At 41.1% G+C, this 27190-nt stretch overlaps 1 protein-coding gene across 1 annotated transcript in view; it reads right to left on the reverse strand.

Annotated features, from left to right (window-relative positions):
• Positions 1-5285: 5285 nt before the first annotated feature.
• CLYBL (citramalyl-CoA lyase) overlaps positions 5286-27190 on the reverse strand; it is a 138649-nt gene continuing 116744 nt past the window's right edge. Inside the window, 4 exon segments of the mRNA XM_053969772.1 lie at positions 5286-5712; positions 5714-5797; positions 20897-21021; positions 26037-26204. Of these exon segments, the coding sequence (XP_053825747.1) occupies positions 5665-5712; positions 5714-5797; positions 20897-21021; positions 26037-26204 (425 nt within the window). The 3' untranslated portion in view covers positions 5286-5664.

A 27190-nucleotide genomic window follows, 5' to 3' on the forward strand; every position in this document is an offset into this window, starting at 1 on the left:
GAAGAGGGTAGAAATTATTTTTTCCCCTGGCCTGCGCTCTCACTCAGTAATACCAAAGATGTAATCAGACAGCCCTTTCATGTCCACTGCCACTGGTTTCTCTCTCATTTTGCAAGTATTTAATTCTGTATTGTACAAGCAGAGGCCTCTTGGTGACCAGTCTGGAGGCAGGACTGTCAGTGACGGTCAGATTTGTGCAGAGATACTTGCACTACTGACTGTATCTGAGCTACATTTTGAGGAAGAGCAGGATATGAAGAGTTAACATAAAGCACTTCCAGTGGCATCCCATAGAGTAACAGACAAGCACAAACACTACTTAATATATTAGGGACTACTGCAAAAGCAGGCCAGGAAGGAAGTCAGGTATCTAGAAGCCTAGACTAGGTCTTCCCAGCAGCATGAACACCTGTTATAAATTCTAGGTTATTGCAGGCATGTGTCACACAGAGACAAGGCTTTTACCTTCAGGAAGCTTCAGTTCAGAAAATTCTTAACTGGTGTTTGTGCTTGATAGCACAGCTTTAATAACATTAGCAGCACTAGAAGAAGTAGGAATAAAATTCTAAACATGAGATCCAAAGCTACATGGAGTCACACTGTAAATTACAGAGGCCCAAGGAGGTAGCATAGGCATTTATTACTTCTCATTCTCATCAGAATGATCAGTTTCAAATGATGCCAGCAGGCAGTGGGCACCTACAACAGCTTTAGAAACAGGGTCTCTTGTGCTTCTGAAGACATCATTCTGAGCATCACCTTATGGTACTGGCTTTGATATCACATATTGGGATCTTCAGAATTAATTGGGGAAGCAATAACCCTAAACAAAGTGATCTTTCCCCTGCTTGCTGTGGGGGCACATGCAGGACATTTCCACTGTGTATCCCATTCCCTGCAGCTCAGTGTGAGCAGGAAAGTCCCCATTCTGTTCCCACGGAGGGACCCCCAGTGCTGGGAGGCAAAGGGAGGTTTGAGGAGCACCACGAGGACAAGACCACATGGGGATGGTGAGGGGTAGGGAAGGTGTGATGGAAATGGAGAGCATGAATTTCTGATTTCTGTGCTGTCCCTTGCAGGAGTATGTGTGTGTACCACTCTGCAGGTGGCCTTTCCATGGGCACCCTGGCCCCGACTGAAGGGATACTGTGGGCCTGAAGGTGGCTAGAGGAGACTGTTTTTTTTTACAGGGTAATGAATGTGATTAAATCACCTCTTCCTCCTTCTGCCTTCCTTTCCCTTTCCTTTCCCCCATTCCCTTTCTCCTGCGTGTCCAGGGCTCCTGGCAGCAGCCCAGGAAGTCTTGGGACAGTCTCAGTCCCTGCGAGGCCAGGAGCTGCCATCCATCCATCCATCCATCCATCCGTCCGTCCGTTCGTCCGTCCATTCATCCCACGCTCGGTCTCGCGGCTGCAGCCCGGCGGTCTCGCGGCAGTGCGGAGTGCTCCGGGACTTTCCTGCCGCCGCCCGGGCACCGCTTCTCAGCTCCCGGCGGGAAGGACACCCCTCCCGTCTGCGGGGCACCTCGTGCAAGTGCCAGCACCCCAAAACCACCCGCAGTGCTCCCCCCGCCCCGCCGGCTGCTGCTCCCTGGGGCTCCCCTCCGCGGAGTGCGCGGCTCCCCAGCCGCAGCAATGGAGAAAAATACAAGATCATGGACTTGGCCGCACGAGCTTTTATTCCCTTCTTCCCACTTTTTAATCTTTATAACAGTTGTTATAAACTAGCCCTGCCTCGGGACTCTGCCATGCTCTGAACCCGAGGGAGGTGAAAGTGGGAGAAGAGGGTTGGAGGGATGGGATGGATGAAATGCAAAGTTGGTTTCCCCCCCCGACCTCCCCCTCCTCTTCCAATTCAAAATCAGGAATTACTGCCTGAGGAGCAGATACTCCGTTTTATTGGCTCGTAAAAAAAAAAAAAAAAAAAAAAAAAAAAAAAAAAAAAAAAAAAAAAAAAAAAAGTTTTCAAAGCCTAATTTCCACCAGATACATTGATTTTCCGTTGAAAACAGAATTAAAACAATAAGCGCGAGTAGGTGCCATTAAAGCTAAACCATCTCTGGCTGTTAATCACGGGAGAGAAGGATCAGAAAAGTCAGTGAAGGAGCACTGGGTTTGAAACGCAAAAATCCGGAGTTTAGGAAAAGTAAGCTCAGAGGGGGCTGAATCAGCTTAAGAAACAAGGAGAAACCTTTAATAAGAGTTAAAATTCAGTGTCAAGTTACTTGTCGATATTGCGAAGAATATGCCGTTCCTGTAAGGGATTTGTGGTTGTGAAATGCATCCCTTGCTAAAATACCGTTTGATGTTCGTGTTGAAAAGAAAACCAAACCAATCTTTTTTCCTCTTAAATCCCGATTTCAAAAAAAAAACCAAAAAAAAAAAAAAAACCAAACCCAACAAACAAACCAACCAACAAACGAACAAAAAAAAAAAAAAAAAAACCAAACAAAAAAAACCTCCAAAAACCAAACAAAAGAAAAAAAAAAACCACCCCAGAAAAATCCGACTAAATTTCCAACCGCAGCTTTGAACAGTTTTCCTGGAGATATTTGCTTCAAACCTCACAGGCGCAGTACCCCTGTGTTCCCGAGGTCTCCCTGCCCTCCCTTCCCCCTTTTCTGCTGCTTGGATGGTCGGCAATGCCCGGCTAAATAATTGCTAGAATTCGAAAAAAAAAGGAAAAAAAAAAAAAAAAACGGGAAAATGCGCACCAGCATTCAGGTGCTAACCTACTTATTTGAAAGCAATTTATTTTCCATTTTGCCCGTTTTCCTCCTTTAAAACAGAACGCTGAAAGAAAGAATAAGTGCTTTAACATTTCAGTGTTGTGCTCTGGTAATTACTTTTTCACTTTTCCCCTAAGTTCCAATGTGAAAACCTCACAGGGGGGTCTTTGCTGTAGCAGGGCTACAGTTCCCAATCCCAAGCGCAAGATCTGCAATTACAAACCCATTCGGTGCCCTTCCCTATCATTAATATGCACAAAATCCTGCTGCTAATCTTATAATCTGTTTTGTTTCATCAATTGCTTGCCTAGCACCAGGCGGGAAAGAAAAAGAGAGAAAGAAAAAGAAAGAAAGAGGAGAAGAATAAAGCCGGAAAATCACGGAAAGCTTCGGAAAGTAAACGGAAAAGCCAAATAAATCGGATTTTATTTTTGATAAAGCAAAAATCGTTAAGGCTGTTAAAAGGAAGCAGGATTTTCCGCTGGAGGGGTGGGTGTCAGGGAAATTTAAGGAAAAATCGAAATATATCCAGCATTTTATTTGCATATTCGATTTATTCGCGTACGGGTCACGAAGTTCCTTCAGCAGTCAGCTGCGGAGAAGGGAGGGGGCGCGTAAACACCTCAGGAGAGTGTATTCCCATCCCTTCAGTTTGCCGAGGGAGAGGAGGCGCAGAGCCCGGGCGAGCTGTGGGTGCGGGTCCGGGGGCGCCCCCTCCGCCCCCCGCAGCTCCCGCGGGCTTGTCACGCCTGGCCATTAAGACTTCAGTAAAACAATGAAGACATTAGTTTTTGAAATCGTCCTCATCCTACTCCTCCCCCCCCCGCCCCCCCGCTCCCTCTTCCTGTGCTGTATTAAGGGAATAAAACCATCTACACCACACGCGTCCTATTGAGATTAATGTAAAAATTATGCCAAAAAAAGAGAAAAAAACTCCCAGCCCACAACAAAAAAACAACCCCAAACAACCCTTATCTCATATATCTTATTCTCCGTGCCCCGCGCCAGGCCTCGCCGCCGCCTTGCCGTGCACCTGATGATTTATTAACGCAATCTGCGGGGAGAGAGACACGCGTGCCCGGCTACGGCTCGTCCCAGCTCATCTCCTAAGTAATTGTTTCTCATTAGTTCTGATAATGTTTTAATAGTGCTGCCCATAATTTAGTCAGCCTGGAATTAATAACGGAGGGTGTCCTGCAACGCGCGGGGATGAGGGGGAGCTGCAATATAAGCAGGTAGTCTTTAATTAATCAGATTAGCCCGGAGGTCCCCGCGCTGTCAGGGATCCCCCGGCGCAGCGCCTCGGACGGGACCCGGGTGGCGGAGGGGGAGAGAGGGGGGTCGGCCCTCGCTGCTCATCCCCAAACTCCGCGGAGGGGATGCGGGGGGGCTCTGCCGCCGGCCCCCGCCCGCCCCGCGGTCTCGGAGCCGCCCCGGCGGAGAAGGACGGAGGTGAGCGGCTCTCCCGCTCCCTGCGCCGGGCCCCGCCGCGTCCCCGCCGTCTCCGGGGGGCCGCCCCCTGCCCCCTGCCCCGCTCCTTGGCCGCTCCCGTGCCGGGCCCCGCCGTGTCTCCGCCGTTCCCGGGGGAGCCGCGGAGAGGCGCTCCCGCCGCCCCTGCTCTCCCTTTCCTCACTGCTTGCACGCGGGCCGGATGGTGGGGTTCTTCCTCCCCTCTTTTCCTCTCCCCTTAATTAAACCAAAAATAACCCGAAATAAGTGAAATCGCCGCTCGGAGACGGACGGGAAACACACTAAGCGAGGGAAGGGGAGGAATAAAGCACTGTGGCTCCATACGTGAAAAGCCATGGAGGCAGTGAGAAATGAAACTAAAAAACAACTGTTTTCTATTTACAATTTTAAATAAACAGAACAGCCTTCCCCGCGGTGTTTGTCTAAGTGCAGCAGCATTGCTGCTGTGTAGGTCATGAAAAGGTTGGTGCATAGTTTAAAACTTCCCATTCTGTTAATTTCTTAAAGAACAGTCGTTCATAGTCTGAGCACAAAAGCTCATGATTTAATGAGGAACAGAAACAAAATCTCTGATTGTTGGTGTTTCAAACTTCATTGGAGTCCTCTGGCAACCACAAGTTGATCCTCTGCAGCTTCAATACCCTTTAGCCCTCCATATAAGAGTACATGCTGAATAGAGGACAATGCCTGGTTGTTATGTTTATTTACCCTTACTACAAGCTGGGTTAACCTCTTCAAAACAGCTTTACTAAGCCCGTTAACCACACAGCCCACATGATCTGTAGCCGTATCCCTAATGTGATGTAAATCTGACTCGAGACCATATGCACAAGTTCTGCTGCATTGTGTCTCCAAAAACTACAAGTTTATTGCCGTCCAACCCTTCCCGGGCTGGACACTTCCAGGAGGAAACTCTCTGAATAGAGACTGTTTAAAAAAAAGAGAAGAAAGTCAAGAGTCTTGCATTGTTGGAGCATTATTTTTAATGGCTGTTGCACATTTACAGAGGGGCGGTGTGGGGGGAAAGCAAAGCTCAGACAGGGTAAAGAGTTTCATCGCAGTTATTTCAACTGGTGCGTAATTATTCGAGGAGCTCTGCATCAGAGCAGGAAGAAGCACAGAAATAAATAGAAACAATTGAATTAGTTTCCATCTGCCCTTTTAACAGAGCTCAGGGCTCATGTGTTGCCTTTCTCCTTCAGTGAAGTCATACTCCCACATTTGCAGTAATTACTGTGATGTCACAGATTTGATGATGTAACTTCAATGCAGGCTATGTGTAGAACATGGGCCATGCAGGAGTGAGCAGTGGTTTGAGCTGGGAATAGTTTTCATAATTAGCAATTCCGGCAAGCAAACTATGACAGATCTCCAAAGTGGAAATTAATTTCTGTTTAAGCCTGACGTCTTTAATTTTACACCCCCCTTCCCCACCCACAAAGTATTATAGGCATCTTTTAAAACAGCTACCAGGGCCCCATGGAGAGAGCTTCATTTACCAGCTCATTTTTTCTTGATGGCTGCGGCAAGTGTAACAATGTTCTGTGCCTGCTTCAGTAATGGCATGTCGATCATGCTCCCACGGAAAGTAAACGCTCCCTGGAAAAGAGAGAATATGAACTTCCTGAGACACCTTGGGAAATTGTAGTTGGCGAGTGTTGTTCTTTACAAACACATCTGTTTGCCAAGAAACATCATCTCCCTCAGGAATCCTGAAGAACTTTTAGGAGACAAAGTAATCGAGACAGAGCAACTGCATTTAAAGAATTGTGAAGGGCAACAAGCTCTCCAAAGAGGATGCAAAAAGAAAGAGAAAAGAGAAGCCCAGGGTGCAGCTGGCCTGTTGCAGCCTCTCTAGCTGGCAAACACTGAGAGCAGTGAGGCTGTGTGTGCCAGCTGGGAGAGGGGCTAGCAGACACCACACCTGGGGGACAGTTCTGCTCCCCACCTCCAGCATCACCATCCAGCATCCATCCAGGCCTATGCCACAGGGCAGCAGGGAAACTGCCTGCAGACAGAGGGCAAAGTCAGAAGTTTGCTTTGTCAGTAAACAGTGATGGGTGGTTTGTGGGGGTGGAGGGAAGTTTTCTTGACTCAGGGGTTTGCTGAGGTTGTGCTGCTGCTGCACCTCTCCATTAGGTCTCCAGTGCTAAAGATAGGCTGGGCCTGTGCCAAGAGTCAGGGACTGGGATGAAAGCTGAAATAACCAAGTGGATGGCACAATAATATTGCCCAAATCTCCTCTGGAGCCAAGGTAAAGCCCACCTGGGCACCACATTTAGGGAATTTCCCCAAATGGATGCAGAACTACTCTGTGTGCCTCAGAGGTGGCGATCTGAGAATTAGGATAGGTTTCAAAAGTCACTTTGTATTCCTAAGGATTTTTTGTTGGTACCATGGTGACAAGTTTAAAACAATTAACTATGAATCATAGTTAAATCTTAAACAGAAGACATATGTTTTAAATAGTGCCAAACCCGACTTGTTCCCTTAGATGCTTTAATCCCCACATGTCTCTGAGGTAGGATTTGGAAGATAAAACACTGCATTAAGACATGCTGAAGTTCAACAGACAAAACCAATCTTATTTGCAATTTTAACAGTAGTTTGACACATTAAAAAAAAAAAAACGAAAAACCAAACCCAAACAACAAACCCAAAAATCCAAGTACAAAGGTGCAATCCCTTCCCTGAAGAACTCAGAGCTGAGCCCCAGTGCTGCATAGGGCGGCTCTGAGAAGCACTGCACAGCCTGTTAATGTCCTGCTGCAATTGATACGGGACCACAGGCTGGCCTTGGGTTTGACAGTGAGCAAGGCTAACCAAGAGCAAGGTATGGTCCATAGCAGCACATGTGTCTGTGCATGGGCAGTGCATGAGAGAAATGCACAGGAGAAGAAACCTTTTTCTGGTTTTCATTTGAGGCTTGATAATTATTAAATAGAGGACTCCAGTAAGTAAAGTGAAAATATTACCCATTTACAAAAATATTTAGGAAATGTGTTGCTCCAGCGGCATATCTAGCTGAACTGAAGAAGTATTAATTAAATACCAAATCTTGTTCAGGAATAATTAAGGCAAAAATCCACCTTAAACACAAATCAATATTCTTGCATGTAAGAGCAGGCTGCATTAAAGCCATTGAAAACATAATAGTAAAAACTATTATTTTATTTAAAGTTGATTTTCCTACTATAATTTGCAATATTTCAGGTAGGTTTGGAGAGCTGTACTGACAGATACTCAAGGGTTGGTGCTTCAAATTGAATTTTTTGTTTACTGAGCGAATGATCAACCCTACTGTACCCCAACACCAACATCAATATTAGTATTATTACTATTAATAATATACCACTTCTAATTAACTGTTGTGAAAAAAATTGGGAACTAAGTAAACATTTTATGACATAGGACTTGGAATAATTCAGGTCTATCCAGTGATCATGAACTGCAAGGTACATTTCTTTTTAACTGTAAGAAAAATATCATTTACTTGCACTTTTTTTCTGTAGGCATTGAGTAATGCCCATTCAGTAACAGCTAATTCAGTAGCAAAATAAAGAGTAAGGCTAATTCAGTAACAGCTATTGCTTACAGAAGAAATTTGCATGTGGGATGACAGTCATAAGTAGAAATATGTTGAAGCTTCAAATCATGCTTCCTAGTTCTGTGAAAGGCTGACTTAGGAGTACAGTTGTCCTAAGTACCTGCAATGGTTTGCAGAAAGAGATGGGTGCCTAGCAATGTCAGTTCTGATCTCTGGTGGTCCAAACCATGGCTGAGAGGGTCTCAACCCTTCCACTGACTGCATACAGAATGATCTAAAGTCAGATACCCCTGGAGGTATCTAAGATGTACCATGATGAATCTGGGCCAGAATGTCTTCTTTATAAAGTAAGAGTTAATTAAACAGCATGCTTGTCCTCTCTTCATTAAAGTAATATGTTTAAAAGGAAAACAGGATAATGTTGTGTACATGGACACACAAACACTGAACCATGTGAGAAGTGCCATACATTTCCTGTTTGTCAGTGTGCAGCTGTACTTGGGGTTGCTAGGAATTTGAATTCCTGAAGGAAAAAAATGCCTTTTTTTTCCCCTAACAGCAAAGGCTAACATGAAGTTGGCTTCTCTGCCTGTTCACTCTGAGGCTTATTTTCCCCCTGCTAATTTGCAGTGTTGAGCTAAAGTCCAGAAAAAGAAACTAATTTTAATGCCATTGAATATACCCTATTCACTGACTCTCTTTGCACCCACAGGTTTCAACAGATAGGAAATACCAGTAATTACAGCTTTGTCCCCATGCTCTCTTTTCCAATTCTGCTAGACAAAATTTGCCTCTAGCATTCTTTTGATTTTCTCTCACATGAATATAAAGAAAACAAGACTTTCTATAAACACCATTTGCTTTGATAGCATTAATCTGGGGATTAATTTAGCCATAGATCTAAATTTTGTTTTTGGCTAATTTTCTCAACAATCTCACACTTCCAGTCTGTACTTAGATTTCCAGTAGTTCTACTATGGGACCAAGGACCTGCTCTTAAGGAAGCTTGCAGCATGAACAGGAACAATGGTAGGTGGGTAATGCAAGGCTGGGATTTGCATCCATCACATTTGGTGGCTGTGGCTCTTGCTCACTATGCAACCATATACATCATTCAGAGGTATCCTTTTCAGAAACCTGTAAAGGGACTTTGCCACCAGGCTCATCAAATGTGTCAGACCTGCCTTGGGAAGAGACAGGCCCTCCAGGAAAAGGCTGATGGAGAAGTGGGGAGGAGGAGCATCCAGGAGGCAGAGCCGCAGATGATGGGCACAGCTTCTGTGTGACAATACCTGGATACAAATAACCCAGCTGGGATGAGAAGTGGGGGAATGGAGGACAAGTGTGGCACTCACCAGACAGTAGTCTGGAAGTGCAGCCCTACTGAGGAATGGGCAGATTTGTGGACCAAAGACTCTGCCCCTGTTTAAAGTGACACAGCACAGATTCTGCTGTGCCGATTCAGTGCCATCCTTCATGCAGCCACACAAAGAATGCGCTGAAGGCAAAGCCATGTGAGAAATAAGGTGACTTTGGTCTGCAGTGTATGGGAACTGTAAGGGCACTTTGGCTGGTCCACAATGGACATCCGTGAAGGCTACAACACAGCAGAAGGGTTTGTAAATACTAAATGTCTGTGCTCCCTCAGCCTGATGGCTCTACAGCTCTGTCAGGGCAGACTACCAAGGAGGAATCAAGGAAGAAAGTAAATGGGCAGCATTGCCTGTTTGGGTCATCATGTAGACTATCTAAAGTCCTTCCCAATTGACTGCTTGTCCTTCCCTTAACAAGCAAGGAAAGACTCAAGGTTTTTCCTTCTGGCATGAAGTATTATTCACAGTGACATTTAATGCTCTATTAGGACAGTAGTAACATTTTTGAAAAATAACAGCAATTTATGCAAGATGCAGGCCAGGCTGAGTAAGGTCTTAACAGCTCTACTTCAAGTGTCAGTATATCCTAAAGTGCTGTGGGGATGGGGAAAAGAAGATTTGGCAAATATAGAAAACAGCTCTGCTAGTGAATTAAAATTATAGACAGCTGTTAGGTTTGGTTTTTTGGTTTTCTTTTTGTGGTTTTTTTTTTTTTTTTTTTTTTTTTTTTTTTTTTTTCCCTCAGAAGGTAATAGCAAATGATACTCTTAGAAAAATGGAAATTGACAATGGTCAGCTCCAAGTGATGCAAGGATCCAGCCTACAGGCAAGAGAAGCCATAAGGCATAGCTGACACAGAACAGTCTTTTTCACAGGTCAAGACATGAAGATACAGGCTCATGATAAAGGAGGGCAAATCAGTTGTGCAATAAGAATAACAAATGCAACAAATTTCCAGGTGGTTGTGGAGACACTGAAGAGATGTAAAACCAAACTTTGTAACACACTAGTCTGGCAGATTTTATGCTTGTATCATATGAATTTCCTTTTAGATATATGCAGCCACTTCAGCACAGCTCAGACCTAGCAAAGTTCAACATGTAATTGAGGGCTCTTCTTTGACAACTTAGAATACAACCCTGGCTGCATGCTGCCATGGATCTTGAACATGGCTCTTGTTATATCTGTATGTCAACCTTAAAGATTTCCTTTATCTATAAGAAATGACATGTATCAAGTCACAGAGAGAGTCTCAGCATTGGTCTGTCATTTGCCATGGCAAAAGACGAACACATTAAGGCAGTGTTTCCTAGAACATGAAGATCTCCTCTTTTTGTGTGTGTCTCTCTTGTATTTGGGAACATTTACTTTGTGAAACTTTTGGGAGTAGTTAAGAGCTTGGTAAATCTGTAAGACCATTTCATAACCAGAGTAATACTGGTTTTCAGTGGCAAGAAGCTTTTTGCCTTTCTAGAAGTTAAATGGACAGGATTCAGGGTCCATTATTTCAGTGTTGTCTGGGGCTCAATATTCTGTGGTGGAACCAGGAGAGGGGAAGAAATTATACAGGTGCTAGTGTTTACCATGGCTATAATGGAATTGTGTTATATATGGAATTGTGTTGACTTTCACTACACAGGGGATGGACAGGATGGCAAGTGAGGTACCCTTATGTTTTTCCATAAGATCAGGGAATGTAAAGTTTTATACTTCTTCATCTGTACTGAAACCTTTTTATATGATACACAATGTTACACGTGGTTTTACTTTCACCATATTTTATTTCTTTATGTACTGCTGGATTAAGGAGAGAAATAAGCAGGATAAAACTATCATGATACAGAACATTTAAGGCACCTCATAGTAATGTGACACAATTATCTCTGAGTTGTGCATTAAAGTACTTGACTTAATTAAAGTAAAACGGTAATTGTTCTGGGACACGTGGGACAGTGATCAGACGAGCTAGTCCCCTTTGGCTGGCAATACAGAAGAATTAGATGTACTCCTGCACTTGTGAATGCTCGCAGCTTTTTCCTCAGTATTTGCTCTCTCTGTGGTTACCTGTGCCTCTAACCACATCCATCCCAGTTTGCATTGATTGCAATGAACTCACTAAGAGGGTTACTGCAGAACCTCAGCCCTTAGACCACTGTAATCTATTAATCACCTGCATTGGTATTGTCCAGCCTTTGTTGATAAACCTTTGATTTGATGCTTTGATTTCATCATACATGTAGCCAACAACTTTAACTCCCATGCGACAGTTGCCAGGATTTTCTCAAAGATATTTATATAGGTTACATTAAGATTGTGGTTTGTCCACAGCAGAAAGAAAAACTCAGTTGTCTTGCATCAGATGAAAGAATATAACCAATAGTGCTAGGTTAATTTGTTGTGTGTGTCCATACATGGGCTGTCCTAAGTCACTGTGTAGAGACAGCTGACTCTTTCAAAGGCAGTTTACTCTGGGAATCTAGTCAGGGTACTTAGATGGCAGGCTTGAAGGTACTAGGGGGTCCTGGTGACCAGGTAAGGCTTTGACATGGGGGACACTCTGGGTAGTTAGGCCAGTGGAAAAAAAGGAAAAGCAAGACAAGATAATGTGCCAGGAAATTGCAATATGGACAAGAAATCACCTGCTGCTGAATTTTGAATTAAGTATGGGTCTAAAATAGGGATTATGTAATGCTTATGAAATTGCCAAAAACCCCTCTTCCACTACTTCCACTTCTCATACATACTGATTGTATGACAGTCTCACAAGTGAAGGGAGGTCCTTGGACAGTACTCTGCTGTCACACAGTTAGAAATAGTGTCCCACTGGGGGCTGGGGCACTGGGTTTTCTCCAACTACTTTTCTCAACAGTTTTGCAATACTTTCCTTTGCAGACCAAATCCCTGCAGAGTGAGTGGCAGTCTGGTTATCCCCTTGTTCTACTGGGCTGTCTTTGGAAGGGATGTGCGCCTATGACACGGGGGAAATGAGCATAAGGGAAGCAACAAGCCAGCCACCCTTTTCTCCTCCACCCCCTTAATCATTAGGAGATGTCGTGAGTCAAACAGAGCTCCCACACTGTTCTGGAAACATGGGCCAGAGGCTGGTGTGAATACAGCCATTGTGTAAATAAGTAATTATGTAAGTCCCCTTCCAACCCCGGTGACCTGTGTCGGCACTTGCGGGCAGATGCCAGGCTAGATGGAAATGAGCAGAAGGGGTGATGCCAGCTGGCCAGGGTAAACCTAGTGTACCTCCTAACCCATATAGACAAGTGGCCTCAAGTCCACAGACACAAGAAATCTTTGATCCACAGTTATCTGCGAAATACGAGTTCTTTCCATGGTAGTTCAGTGTCTCGCCCGCTTCTAAAACCCAAAGTTCTAGTTATGACTTTTTGGAGATGCCAAAAATGCAAGGAATAAATGCACTAAAATCTGCTTGGGTTTGAGAACACTACTTCTAATCCTGTACAATATTAGCTGTTATAAGGCAATAAGAGTTTTGTGTTCTGCAAGCAGGGCAGATTTGGTCTTCTGAGGAGGGAAGGAAGCAGGTGGATGGCAAAGGTTCCCCCTAAAAAGCATGGCATTCATGAAGATAATTCCCCTGGGATTAATGAAAACACACGTTGTTTAAGTGACTCCCTGCAGAGGAAATTTGGAAGTCTTTGCTTTGGGGCTTAAAAAGAATGCTTGGATCTGCTTACAGGTAATGAACAAAGAGAAGAAGAGCCTGGTCACAACAAATGGCGTTGGGTCTGTGCCTGGGGGAGGAGTGATTATCCTCAGTACAAAGGAATGATTTCTCTTGAAACAGAAGGTTGAGACCATATTTTTGGGGAAGTCAAGAGCTAACAGCTGTGATGGTGCTGAATGCAGGTTTAATTAATTTTTTTTCTTCTGCAAGTTGTAGCCAAAGAGCTGTCATAAAGAGCTGGGTCATGATTCTACCTTCTCATAATGAACTTCCAAAGGTTAGTGAGCTGCTAGGAGGTGTTCAGTGAAATCTGGGTCAACTGAGAGTATGTTCCAGACTGTGACAAGATAATGCCTCTCTCTCTTCTCTGCTCAGGCCTGTCCTGCTTTCAGAGCAGGCTCACACATAACTCTGGCTTTCTTTAAGTGTCTTTGCAGTAGGTAAGAAATGGCCAAATAACCAGTGCAGTCACATATGACAAACTGAAGACTTCACGGCAGTGAGCTGTATGGACAAAGCTTTTTGGGCCACATATTTCCATAGCCTCTCCTCTGGACCTTTTCACATTCACCCCTTTTCTGTGACAATATTATGGGTGGAAAGACACTTGTACACAAAATCTTTGGGGAAAAGAAGTGATCCCTGAAAAGGTTTGTCAAAGGTGTCTTCTTGGCAAGAGGAGATGCTCAGTGGGTCTCTGATCTGTTGAAGCATGCATTGGGAGGGAATTCTGCAAAGTATCATCACCATTAAGTTTCTGTAGCCTTTTTACTGATATGTAGAAAACATTAGAAATCACTACCTTTTGTTTCTTTTTGCCAGAGTAATCTTCCACTGGAGTAGAAGTAGTCAGTGAGTTCAGAGGATAAATCAGTTTGTAAAGCCAGAAGCAGGCCTGTTTGTTTGAGATAGGCTTCTGCCTCTAGGAGCAGATGGAAGGACACAAAAGGTCAAGAAAGAAAGAGCAACAACCACATGAAATAGAGATTGATTTTTGCCTCAAATAACTCCTGAGCAGCAGTGCAAGAACTCTGACAGAAGAAACCCTTTCTAAAGCTCAACAGGTAGAAAGGACTTTGTGATCCTTCAAGTCCACAGTGGGGCAGGAAAGATGAAGAACAAGGACCTACAAGGTCCTTCATTTCTTCTCCACCTGGCAGTACTGTTTCCAGCCCATATATAAGGATTTTGCCCTGCTGTGTGAGCCAGACAAGCTGTTTTTCCATCTTACAGTCCCCCAAGCTGCCTGAACCACCAGGGATAGCTCTTTCAGCTGGGATGGGCCTGGGGATGCTGCTTGGTCCGGCTCCGGAAACTCCTCAGGCCACCGAAGTCTCTCCGTCTGAGCAAAAAATCTATTTAAGATCCCTGAATGAAAGGCAGATAGGAGGGTTTTTTATTGCTGTCTTTGCGTTTTCTTTAGTTACCTTCTTATTGTGGTTGCTGCCTTCCTGTGTGCTCCTCTAGAGCAGGAAGGAATAAAACTAAAGAAGCGGAGGAAAGTTCTAGAAATCAGGAATATTCTAATATTCTCCACTGGCTTTCATTCTCTCTCTTACACTGTATTGGGAACGGAAGAATCCTAGAGAGCGCACTTTCTGCTGCCAAGCAAATCTTTATTTTATAGCACAAAAGCAGCTTCCTGGACAAACAGCCTATCCAACCATGCATTTTTTTCTCCTTAGTGAGCATCATGGTTATTATATGGAATAACCATGGAATATGGAAAAGTGAAAAGTAACTGATATTAAGACTTTAGAATCCTCAGGTGCCCTTCATTTAGTAATTTGGAATTAACTTGAGGTTTATAGTCATGGAAGCAATTTGTTAAATATAAACTAGAAAATTTAATCTGAAAGTAAACGACTACAGGGCACAGACAGCATTTGATACCGAAGGGAAAGGTAGCTGTAAAATACAACGGAGTTGAGAAAAATAATAATAGTGAGGCTTGTTCTGCCAACAAGCATGGAATTGCCCATATTTTTGTATTCTATGTTTTTTTTAATTTCAGATTAATTTTCTGAATAGAATTGAACAGCCATTTTTTACTGTGATTCTTTGTTTCAACTGACAGAGCTTTTGCAGAGATCCACTCCAGGTTCCTGAAAAAGCTGGCTAGCACAGAGAGGAGTGAAAAGGCAGCAAGACTGCTGCTACTTAAATTAACTGAAACAATATTTTGGCCGTACAGGCTTCTGAATTCCCTCAGTAAGGCTTAAAAAGAGCCATCTGGTCAGAACATTACCTCTCTAGTTAGAGCCTGCTTTGGAAATTGAAATGAGGCTCATGAGCACTCGTTAATGCTTTTTAAACAGGGATTTTGGAGGTGGGTAGTCGCCTTGGTGTGTTGCTTGGTGCAGAGCAGGTTTTGGCACGATGGTGGGCAGGTGTCTGCAGTGTTGGGTGTCTTCCCACTCCAGGCTCATAGCAAAGCAGTTGCCTGCACTGGGAATGTGCCGACACAGCATGGCCCTTCCAAAGGCAACTCACCCTGCATTTACCTCCTTGAGTTGACAAGGATGGAGGAGTCATGCCTTGCTGAGGAGGAGCCCAGAGAGCTGCCATCCTCTGCAGGGCCTGTGTCCCCTGGAACAGGAGCAGCTGCCCCCTCCAGGGGCTACCTCCGGGTGGAAAGGCTATGGAGGTGCACAGATCCATCCTGCTCCCGGCTCATGGCAAAACTTCTCCCCGTGGGAAATAGCAATGTGCCATCTAAGTCCTTCTCCCTCTGTGTTTTGGACACAGGTCTTTAATGAGTGGAGGAAAACAGATTAAGAGCTACTGAATGCCCGCTGGGGAGTGGAAAGGGTGGAAGCTGGCAAGAAAATGGTTTTGTATGAGTTTCTGCCCTGCTTAGAAGCTTTTGCAGCCCCGTGTAGTAAAATCTGTCTCCTTTTCTCCCCACCTGGCATAACTCCCTCAGGACTGATTGCACCAATGTAGGAACCAGTATAGCACAAGCAATTAGCTAATACAGCCCCTTCTGCTCTATTGTAGAGGTTCAAAATCCACCCCAGATGGATCTTTCTAAGAGAAAAGCCTTCAACCATGACACAAAACACATTTATAAAGCATTTTTCAAATACTAAAAGTGTCTAGAGAAATTTTGAGTACTAATATGAACTCTCTCGATCTCAGTTTTGACATTAAAATTTCATTTGGCTACTTTTTAAAAAGACAAACAACATAACCATGGCCCATGCTTAAATCCCACTAGCACTCTTCATCTTTGCATAGAGTTGAACCTGAGCCCAGACTTCTTAAGGCTGGTGCTCCTTAAAGGTGGGAATTTATCACAAATTCCTGAATCCCCCACTCTGCAGTGAAAGGAATACACATTATCTAATTAACATAAAGGACAGCACATGGCCTATGCTCTCGGAGGGAGGGCTGACAGCGCTGCAATCCTGCACACACAGAGGTACCCTGCGCTGCCACTGCCGCCCTGGGATGGGCTCCAGCTTGGGTGGTAGCACCTCAAAATTCAGCAGTCTGTCCTGGGCAAGGGGAGTGGGGGTCTGGGCTGCTCCCTCACTCCCAATTCTACATAAAGCCCAGAGATATAATGCCCTGTAAGGTGCAATATAATCCCTGTGCATTGATGGGGTTTGATACAGCCCCATGCCAGAGGGATGCTCACGTGCATCCCTTCCAAGAGGCACCCCTTGGACATGGTCCCACTTTCCTAGCAACCACAGGCTGGATTGAGATAGGGTGGATCCCATTTGGCTGGGGAGCCCTCCTGGGGTCCACAGCGCAGCCAGGAGAAGGAAGAAAGTAGGGGGAGACCTCCCTGTGAGGCAGTGGGAGCTGGAGCTGGCCGAAGCACAAGGGCTCATCGTCTCTAAGATACAGTGGCTTGGGGTAGGTTTTCCTAAACAAAGAGCATTATAAGACAGCCACTGCTGGAAATTTCCATTCCTTTGTTGGGTTGATGCTGTGTAAATAAATGCATTCCTAAGATTTTTCATAATCCTGGAAAGGTCTGTAAATGAAACTGTATAGTTTGCCAAATCACTGGAGTTCATATATATTATTCCTCAGCTGCTGGGAACACTATATACAATGGCACAGAATGTAATGCAAGAAACATATGCTAAAGGTCTTCTTAGAGGCACTCTGTGCATTTATGTGTGGCATGTACAAATATTTATTTTGATTTGCTCTATAGGATTTAAATATTCAACCCATATTACAGCTTGGCTTTGTGATATACTTACCTTAACTCTAAATAATCCTTACCTGACAAGTGACCTTAGCAGCAGCATTTAGTTATTCCCCAGTTTAATATGTGGGTGCTTTGAAAGCTTTTGTAAATTAGTATGTGAGATAAATGTGTAATCAACCTTTTACTTTATTCTTCTGTTTTTCCTTATATTTGAATTTTATTTAAAAGTAAGGCAATTTGGAAGATTCAAGTTCAGTAATGATATTGTGCCTGAGTATTTACAAATTGAATAGCTTAAAAATGCATTTTCAATGTTTTATATTTTTGTCATATATAAACACTAACTGCTCATAGAAGAGTCCTGTATCCAGTGTACTGATAATGTAAACTCAGGAGTTACCTAAATAGTAAAGACTATTCTGTCCTCATTGTTAGAAAACAGATATTTTTCTTAAAATAGGCTAATAACTTCTCCCACTAACTCTACCCCCTTAGATTCAGTTAATCTGTATTTATAAGGTCACTTCCCTGTTTAATGTAGTACAAATGCTTTAGAAATTTCTAACAGAAACTGTCCTTTAGACTACTGGAATTATGTTTATCATTCTTCTTTTTTTTTTTTTTTTTTATTTTTGAGCACACTGACATCTATCTTATATTTAGACTTTCCGACAGTTATACCTGCTTCCTTTAGGATGAATATTTTAATTTTTGAAAATCATATCCCCTAGTAATGCATTTCTACTGGAAAAATATTGAAGTAACCTGGAAATAACACTTTTCTTTTAAGCACTTTTCAGTTTTAGATCTCAAAGTTTTAGACAAAAGAGAGCACTTAATAAATAGTTGAATAAAATACAGAATGTGCTTTTTCAACATTTGCTTCTACTTGTCTAAAATACAACATTACCATTTATTTCCTGGACATGTCATTTTTCAGTTGGATTAGAAATTCAACAAACAGCCCCACAAGCAAAACAACCTAGAAACCAAACCAAAGCAACCCCTCAGATAGGACCATCTCCATAAGGCAAGCCCAAACACTTCTGGCTAGCTGGTTAGCTCTCTAATTTCCTTCAGTTTGGACACCGCCACAGCATCTCTAATTCCACAGTGCTCATCTGAGATCCTAATTTTTCCTGACCTCAGTACTCACATTTAGGGGCTACTATGTCAAAGCTTTTCACCGTCCAGGATGAAGTAGCCTGGTTCAGCCTTCTTTCAAAAGAAGATTATTACGGTAATTGTAGGTCTCAAATCAGAATAGATTATAAAAGCTTACTACTGTATTTTAAAGTAAAGTATTTTTAACTAAGGGCATTAAACTTTAAATCAAATTAATAGCAAACCATGATCCCAGAGACTGCAGACCAGTAACTTATCTGCCACACAAACAGCTGCACAAATCCCTCACATTTATTTTTTCCAGGCTTTCAACTTTGATTAATAACATGGTAAAACCATGCAAGTCTCAACCATATTAACCACAGCTATATTTTTAGTCCTACTGACATGAACGCTTTAATATAATAAAAGGGAAAGGAAAACAGAAGAGGTGTTTCATTAGGACATGAGGATTACTGAAACCGCTGTGTGGAGCATTTGCCAGGAGGTGGTAGGGGAAGAGTTATTACTCACATTTTAGCATGTCGTTAGGATGTGGAGCGAGAGGATCCCTCAGTGAGATATGTTTGCTTTGGAAAAAAAATTAAGTAATCGGACCGTCCAAGCTCTTCTCACTGACACAGTCATAATAGCAAATTAGAAAGTCAGTTAATGAGTTTCCAGCATTACATGGAAAACTATTTTTCCAATTTTGTTATAAAATCCAGTAATACGACAGTGCTACGAGATCCAGAGGTTCACATATTAACCTGCCAGTCCTTTTTTTATTGATAGACAGCTACATGCAAAAATATATGAAGCATGCAACCTGGTTGGTTAAAAAAATAGCCTGCACCACAAACCCTCAGCAAATTTGCTCTTGCAGCTGATTACAGAAGCTTATAACATATTTTAAAAGCATTAATGAAGAGAAAAAAAATCACCCAAACCCAAATAAACCCCCCCAGAACGGCTGACATAAACAAAAAACCTCAGCATTATGTCAGTAAAATAGCAGTTTCAAAATAAATTTCTATACTGACACTTGCCTAACATTAAATTATTCAATATTTAACATGTTTGGCTTAATGATTGTATGATACTGAGACTAGAGTTAAATTTGGTCCAGTCTTCTAGTCGACTGTTCATATGACAGGGGTGCTCCTTAGATAAGGTTCTGACACTAAATTCAGCTGAATGAATAGTATTAAGCACATCATAAAAAATATCTGTCTGAGTAAGTCGTTTCACTTTTTTCTTGCTGCATGTACCTGCCTACACATTTGCACCAGCAGTATGTTTGTAGCGATGCCTTTTGTAAGGGAGCCAAGCCTTGTAAATTGGAATAATGGGCAAAACCAGTCACGTATTTTCTATTTCTATATTGTTTGCACGAAGAGAGCTACATTTCAAAATTGAGGTGGAGAGAACAAAGAGATCCAGGCATACAGCATCCTAATAGTGACCCTGAAATCACTGCTCTGGACAGCACCCAAACAGCATAGTCATGGCTGCAGTAGAAACAGCCAGGTACCACAAAGGGGATGCAATAGCCCAGCAAGGAGAAGGGCAGAGCAATAGCAAATACGTTGTCACACTTTAACTCTGAGAAGAAAGCATAATTTCTATTTTGACCTTTGCAGCATTTTTAATGCATGACATCCATAGCATCAGGAATGCAGGGGAACAGGGAAGACAGACATCCCAATTTTTTCTAACACACTAGAAAGTGGAAAAAATGTGCAGAAAACATTAGTGTGGCACCAGTGAAAGTGAGACCCTATGCACAGTCTTATAGATGAACTTCTCGATCAGAGGGATTTGTCTCCTACTTGAATGCCACACAAGCATGTGTGAACCATTCCCACTCATCTGCATTCCCCATTTTGACATTGGGACTTTCCTTTTTAACTAGCCCAGGCTTGGCTAAGACTAAGATAAACATGTTTGGCTGCAACTTTTTTTTTCTTTCAAAAAGAGGCAAACTGGATTATAGCAAATAACCTTTAAGATAATTAACTGACAATGCTGCAACTAGCATAAAATCTTCCTTCAGGCGACCCCTAATTTAAGTATTACTGGCACAAAGTGGAGACAGATTGTGCATCACCACCGCAATATTTACATAGCAGAAACCCACAGAGCAGGAAACGTGAGACTCAATGATGCACTAAATTAGGAACAATCATATTCTAGTGTTAATTTGCTTTCTCCTCTATCCAAAATTCAGGTCCAGCAATTGGTACAAATGCACATAAAACACTCCCATTTTTAATGATTAAGAACCACGATCTGCAAGCAGTTTCACTCAAAAGTACATTCAATTACTACTGGACATGTTTGAGGGATCAAACCCCCAAAAGTGAAACAGGTCTACCAATGCAGAGATTTTTTTAGAAACCAAAGGCTTCCTAATGCATTTGTTTCTTTCCATAAATGATGTCAGTGCAAGCAGTCTAGAGTCCTCTGCCAGGCTACCTGACTTTTGGTTGCAAATATTTTCCTCTGACAGTAACACAGTTTTAATTCTCCGATGCTGTAGATACTTGCAGGTACTCAAAAGGCTGAATAATCAAAGAATTAAAGTTAAAATGGGGAGGAAGGAAAAGATAGCCATTGTATTTCTAAATATATTAGGAAGTGATAAATTTATAATATACGCTATCCAGAGACAGATTTCACGAGCAATACTCTTAGTTACAGCACTTCATAAGATAAAAGCAAAGAGCCATCACCAACCTTTTTAACAGAATCTTAAATATTATTCAAATTTGGTTCCACTATGGCATATTAATAAAATATTTACCTTGCCTAATCGCTGATGTTCTTCAAAAGCAGAAATCAGTTCTTGCGCCCACTTTACTTTTTCAGGGCTTGGAGAGAACTGTTCCTGGACAACAGCAATTTGGTTGGGGTGAATCACCTGCTTACCTACAAAGAAGATTAATAACACCAGAATCATGCATCGACAAACAGATGTTCAAGCAAAATGTTCCAACCACTTGAGGCTCTCATATGTCTTGCTGACTTTCTTGCTCTCTAACTAATTATTTTACTTGGTTTCTTTAATTTTTAAAACTGGAAGGCAGGCAGATAGCTTTTTGACAGATTTTTTAAAAAATAAGAATACCTTGTGCTTGCATTCAGTATAGTTTGAAAGAACTTGCATTCAGTATAGTTTGAAAGAACCCACGATTCTTTCTTCTCCCTCCCCATTTTGATCCATACATTTCTCTCAGTCGTTTCAGGTGCAATTGTTTGTCTTGGGCAGTCAATAACAATTAAGTATAATGCATCTCTGAATTTGACTACATAAATAACAGCTCCAGCCACTCTTAAATAAGTTGTATTAAAGTGTGTTCAGAAAATGAGATCTGAAGAAGATGGCAAGAGATCTGTAGGGCTGAAAAGCTACCAGTACCCTAAGGATAATTCCCTAAATTCTCAGTATTGGCTTAGCATCAAATAATCTTCAATGTTGTTTAAACTGTTGTTACTGCAATTATTGGTAGTTTCAGGTAGGCTGCAATATTTATTTAGTCACTGGTATAGCAAACAACGACCAGCAGTGCCCTGAGGCTTTATGAAACAGTTTTTTTAATCCTTTCTTGTATAAACATAAGTTAAGAAAATAAAAATAGATGTTGTCTTTTTCACTAGAGATTTTCAAGCGTGAATAGACAGCCACATAATCCGTTTTAATCTGTGATTGAATTTAGCTACCTTAAAACAAATACATGTCTAATTTGTCTGACACTTTAAAAAGTGCAGCGTTTGACGTTATTAGTTCATTTCTATGGGAATTTCGCAGACTGGTGGGATTTCTGTGGTTTGCTTTTAAGGTGCATTAATAAAGGGAGGCTACCGTAACTCCCAGCTTCCTTCGGAAGAAATTACTTTCCTCGGTGCCAGAAAACAAAACTAGTTTGAGGGATGAGCCTGATCCTGCAAATCTGCCAGCAAGTGAGCAGTGCCCTGCAGACCGAGGGTCCCTCAGCCCCGCCGCCGCGGCAGCCTCTTGCGCGAGCGAGATTTTTGCACTTTGCCAGGACAAGTTGGAAGTGTCAGGACCTAAGGAGGTTCCCTGCACAACGGGGTCTGCTCCCCTGTTCTTACTGCCATTAAGCCAGCTGTACTTTAGGAATCAGCCCATCACTGGATCTGAGAAGTCTCATGCTTGAGCGCAGGAATGCACCTATTTTCCATGAAATAACCACTGCAAAAATCCCTGGGATTACTTTCATCAGGCTGCAGTGGGTCTGAGTGATAACCTTGAGTACAAAGAAACTCCACTAAATTAAATGAGCAAAGAAATAGTAGTCCTTTAGTGTTGCTATGTTCTTTTCTAAAATGCCATAAGTAGCTCAATTTTATTTCTTCTTAAACAACGTTTAGTTTATGATTTTACAGGCTTGAAAATATTTGAAATTTCAACATCACAACTATTTTTAAAATACCTTAAATATAGGTAAAATTTTAAACCCCATTAAGAACTATAATTTTTGAAAGAAATGATACAAATAATTTTTTTAAACGACTGTGTTTTATCTTAAGTGTACCTAGAGGTTTTTTAGTAATTTTAATAAAATGTCATAATTAATAAGCTGATGATGTTCCTTATTTATAATACAACAAATTCTCCATGGCTAAAACATTAATTCCAAAATGGAAGTGTGTACAAGAATTTCTTAAAAAATCCTTTTAGGAGCTTAACTTTTTGAAAAAATGTTGCATATATTTTAAATTATATTTGAAGTCAATCTCTAATTATAAGAAAATCAAAAATACATATATATGATTTTTTAAAGTGTAAAACATTTCTGTAAAAAGACATGCTTTTAATAAAGATATCTATAGTAATAAACTATGCTTTTAATCATTAAAACACTACTGAACAATTTAGGGAGAATATAATCTAACTTTTGATTTATAGCACTCGGTTGATTTTCATCACAGACTACTTATCCAAATAACTGTATAACAGACACAATGCCATGCAGGAACGAAGTAAATATTTTAAACAGAATTGTTGTTATTGACAAGTTACTGAGAGAGTGCAAAATTGGAAGACATTAAAATTTATGACCACGAAATCCTTTTTACAGTACCACTTGATATATTGTGTTTTAAATCAATACTTGTCAAGTCTTTTAGGTAACTGTATGATGGTGTCATTTTAGTCTTCTACAAAAGACTGAAAAAGAGAGGACACCTAGACTGTTCTGTATTTATATCTGCTTTCTCAGCATGTAGCACAGAACTTTTTATAATGACTAAGTCAGCTGTTAAAGCTTATGGCAAGGTTTACCTAATTTTTTACATAAACATTCCTAAAACCTATGCCCATTTATATAGGCAACACACTGATTTAAAGTCCATAGGTACGGATGTCTATGGATATATAAATATATATTCTTTTATAAATATACATATGAAAGCACTATTAATTTTGGCTGGATTACATTTGAAAACATTTGATTTTATGTTTATACACTCACTGAAGGAAAATCAGGCTAATTTTAAGATAATTGGAAAAGAAAACTTGGCTGCAATAAGCAGTGAGGTTCACAATAATATTTAAATACCTGGTAAATTCTTCATTATATTATTTTGCTTGTTTAATCTTGAGGGAAGCTATTTGATTACATTAAGGGTAATTTTACTGGCCTAATATGGGGACATCTAAGGATATACAACTTTGCTAAATATTTTGGATTTGCATTGCTTTTGAGGGTGGTGAGTTCAGCCCTGTTCATGCAAATAAATGATCCAGCTATGAACACTCAGACTCAGCTAATTTCAGTTCTGCTATTTCAATGATTTTGATTCTTTATTTAAAAAGTAGCAGGGAGGGATCTTATATTTAAAAATTAGAAGAATTGCACCTTTTGAATTCATTATTAGGTTTACATTTCAGTATTTTCACATTATCCGATGACTGTCAGTGGCAAATACAAAGTGCATACTCTGCTTTATACAAGGTAATGGATTAAGCTGAGGCCTATTTGTAATTTTCTGTGATGAATATGAAATTGGAAATGTTAAAATGTTTCACTTATATAGATTTGGAAAAAACACTTGCATAGGTTTGGAAAAACATGATTTTGCTATCAGTTTTGAAATTAGATTTTATTTCAATCAAAACAAGCAAGAAAGATTATAAAAATATTAGATAACCTACAAGCAAAAAAACAAAGAACAAGTATTTTAGATAGACCTAAAATATTTTTTCCTTTTTTTCAGAAGAAAAGGAAAAATGCTGTTTTGTTTTAGCTCAAACAGAATTTAAATTTTTCCCCACCAAATCAGTAGAGTCAGTATTGCCCCATCTCTAATTACAGTTGGACTGATTGTCAGGTTGTTTGCTGAATTTTGGAAATGTGTTGATAATAGCTGCAGAAAGGCAGGAGGCAAAGGGCGGGTGCTGTGAGAGCATCTTAATAAAATCTGTACTTTTCACAGACCCTTACTCCTTGTATGGAAAGGCAAGTATGACACACGTACAGCCAAGATAGAAAGTAATTTGACACCCTAAATTGCTACATGACCTTTTTATTTGTCTTCTGTCTGGACCCTGTTCTAAGGTCAGACAACTTCCACTATAAAGTCAATGGAGTCCAAATCACCATCAGCATTGGTTATGCGGAACATTTCTAAATTTCCTAAATTGACAGCCTCAGATAAGCATTTAAATGCACATTAAATGTTCAAAAAGAGTGCTCTCAAAGTTTCTAGGCACCTGCAACTCCATCTTCTGTCAACAGGAGGTTCAGATGTTTATGTTTTTTCAAAAATCAAGCCTTTCCTTAAGCTAGGAAATATTGGTTGAGACTAGGTAGCCGTCAGCAGGTGCTACCATTCAGCAGCTCTATTATTTTCCCAACTTCAAAGGCAGCCGAGGGAAGGGTGGAAGTCCACACGGCCGTGGATAATGTAGCTGTGAGGCGCTAACCATTTCACCTCCAAAACGAGACTTGGGCTTGCAAATGTCAAAACTCAATAGACAGTAAAGCAGAATTTGTGCCGAAAAGCATCGATTGCTATTCTTTCACTGGCATGCCAAGGTCACTTAAAATGGCACTTATTTTTTTTGTTTGATGCTTTAAGATATTATATATAGCTAACTGTAAAACTGGAGATTGCTAGGTGGCATTGCTAGGACCCATGCTTTTGGTAACAGAAACCTAAGGGATGTACTATTCTCATATGTGTATCCTGGATGGTGGTCAGAGAAAAATAATGTGGTGTTCATCCTGAGTGTTAGAATTCTCTCATGCATGTGCCAAATGGCTGCTTTTTATTGCAACCCCCCAATCTTTGGTGGCTGCACTGTCCCAACAAGATGTCCGAGTGACCTGGTACACCAATCACAGGGTAACAGGCTGCATTACATGACTGTGGGGCAAGGAGCCTGCTGCTCTTGCTGTCTGCCAATACCCGTAGGTGTCACCAACATTTACTGGAGGGAAAGCCAGGAGATGTAAAACAAACCAAAGAAAACAATAAGAAAATAACTTTCCCCTAGCAGCTAGCATATGAGATTTATTTCTCAATGTTTTTTGCCTAAAAAAGTATTTTTTAACTGCTGCTGTTGTTCAAACAAAGGGCTCCAGATGCGGAGGAGCCATTGCAGAGTACAGAGTTGCCTTTCCCGTGCTCTGTGAAGGGAGGAATCACTGCACAGCCTCTACCCCAACTTCTCTTCAAAACCGGTCACACGCTTCATGGCATACAGTTTCAGAAAGCAGCCTGTGACTTTTCAGGCAAAATTTCCAGCCACAATGTTTAAGATAGCAATAAAGGTAGAAGAGCTTGATATCAATGAGTTTTTCAATAAATGACCTGAAACAAAAATCAAGTTATTTGTCTAAGTGACAGTAAACATAGCAACCTATTTAAAATGAACAAGGTCCGCGTTCTTTTGCGACATCGGCAGAAAGTCGTACCAGTGAATCCCATTGAGGCGCCTTCCCTCGATTGCCTGCGGAGCCCATCTTCATCATGGAAATCAATGTAAACAAGGTCTATTGCTTGAAGGCCAAATGCCTTTGCTGTGACTATTATTTTTTGCCTGGCATATAGAATATCGTGAGTTTCCTTACTGCTTGTTGCACCTAAGAAAATAAGGAGAACAAAGAAAAGCTGACGCTGTTTTAAACGTTTCTGTTTTAAATATTTCTTATGTTAAAAAAAGGGGAAACTTTGAGATTCTATTTAACTGATTTAGAAAATAGAAGAGGGATATAAGGCTATATACTGTAGAGTCAAAATGATACTATTTTGAAGGAAAAAGGAAAGCCGCTTTAGCAAAAATAAAAAGTAACATCCCTCCAAACACTAGCTTATAAATTCAGATTTTGATTTAATTTAAATCAGAAGTTGAAAGCCTGAAGTCAGTGGAAGCTTTGTCTCGTAAGGACTGCTGACTTGGCTAAAATGAAAGTAATTATTTGATTTTTCTATTTACTACATAGTACAGTGAAAAGCATTACAGCAAGAGAAGCTTTACACAAATTGATATACTGGGTCCAACTAAATGGTTAAAAAATTCACACTGAGAATAGAATTGCACTTTCCTTGGTTCTGATTCTTGTCACAACTGATGTCCTAAGCTGAATATTTAAGCTTTAATATTTAAATGAAAAATTGATGGTAGATGACTTCTGAGAAGAAGCAAAAGTATTCATGAGACTTCATGTGCTCACAGACTATCAGCTAAGCAATGTACTCATGTGAAGGCTAGTGGGAAAAAATAATAACAATAATAACCATAAGGTAACTATTTAGATGGAGATTTTCAGTCTGTAAGGAATATTTTAGTAAATCAATGCTGATTTTTACATTAACATTCTTATTTTTAATGGAGAAGTTCATAGCTCTGTGCTTTTATCTTTAAACTAAATCATAAGCTAAGTGCCCTCTTATAAAAGAAATAGTGAAGTACTTTTTATTTTTTAGGAAAACTAATAGCGCTTTCATGTGAATATGTGGCTATATTGACATGTGACATCTTTAAAATAAATTTATGAAAGCAAAATGTAGCAGGAGAGTATTTATGCTTGATGTCAAAAGCCTGAGTGACAGTTGTATGTAAAGAAGT

This window comes from Vidua macroura, chromosome 2 (assembly GCF_024509145.1).
Source record: "Vidua macroura isolate BioBank_ID:100142 chromosome 2, ASM2450914v1, whole genome shotgun sequence".
In the NCBI taxonomy this organism is placed as follows: domain Eukaryota; kingdom Metazoa; phylum Chordata; class Aves; order Passeriformes; family Viduidae; genus Vidua; species Vidua macroura.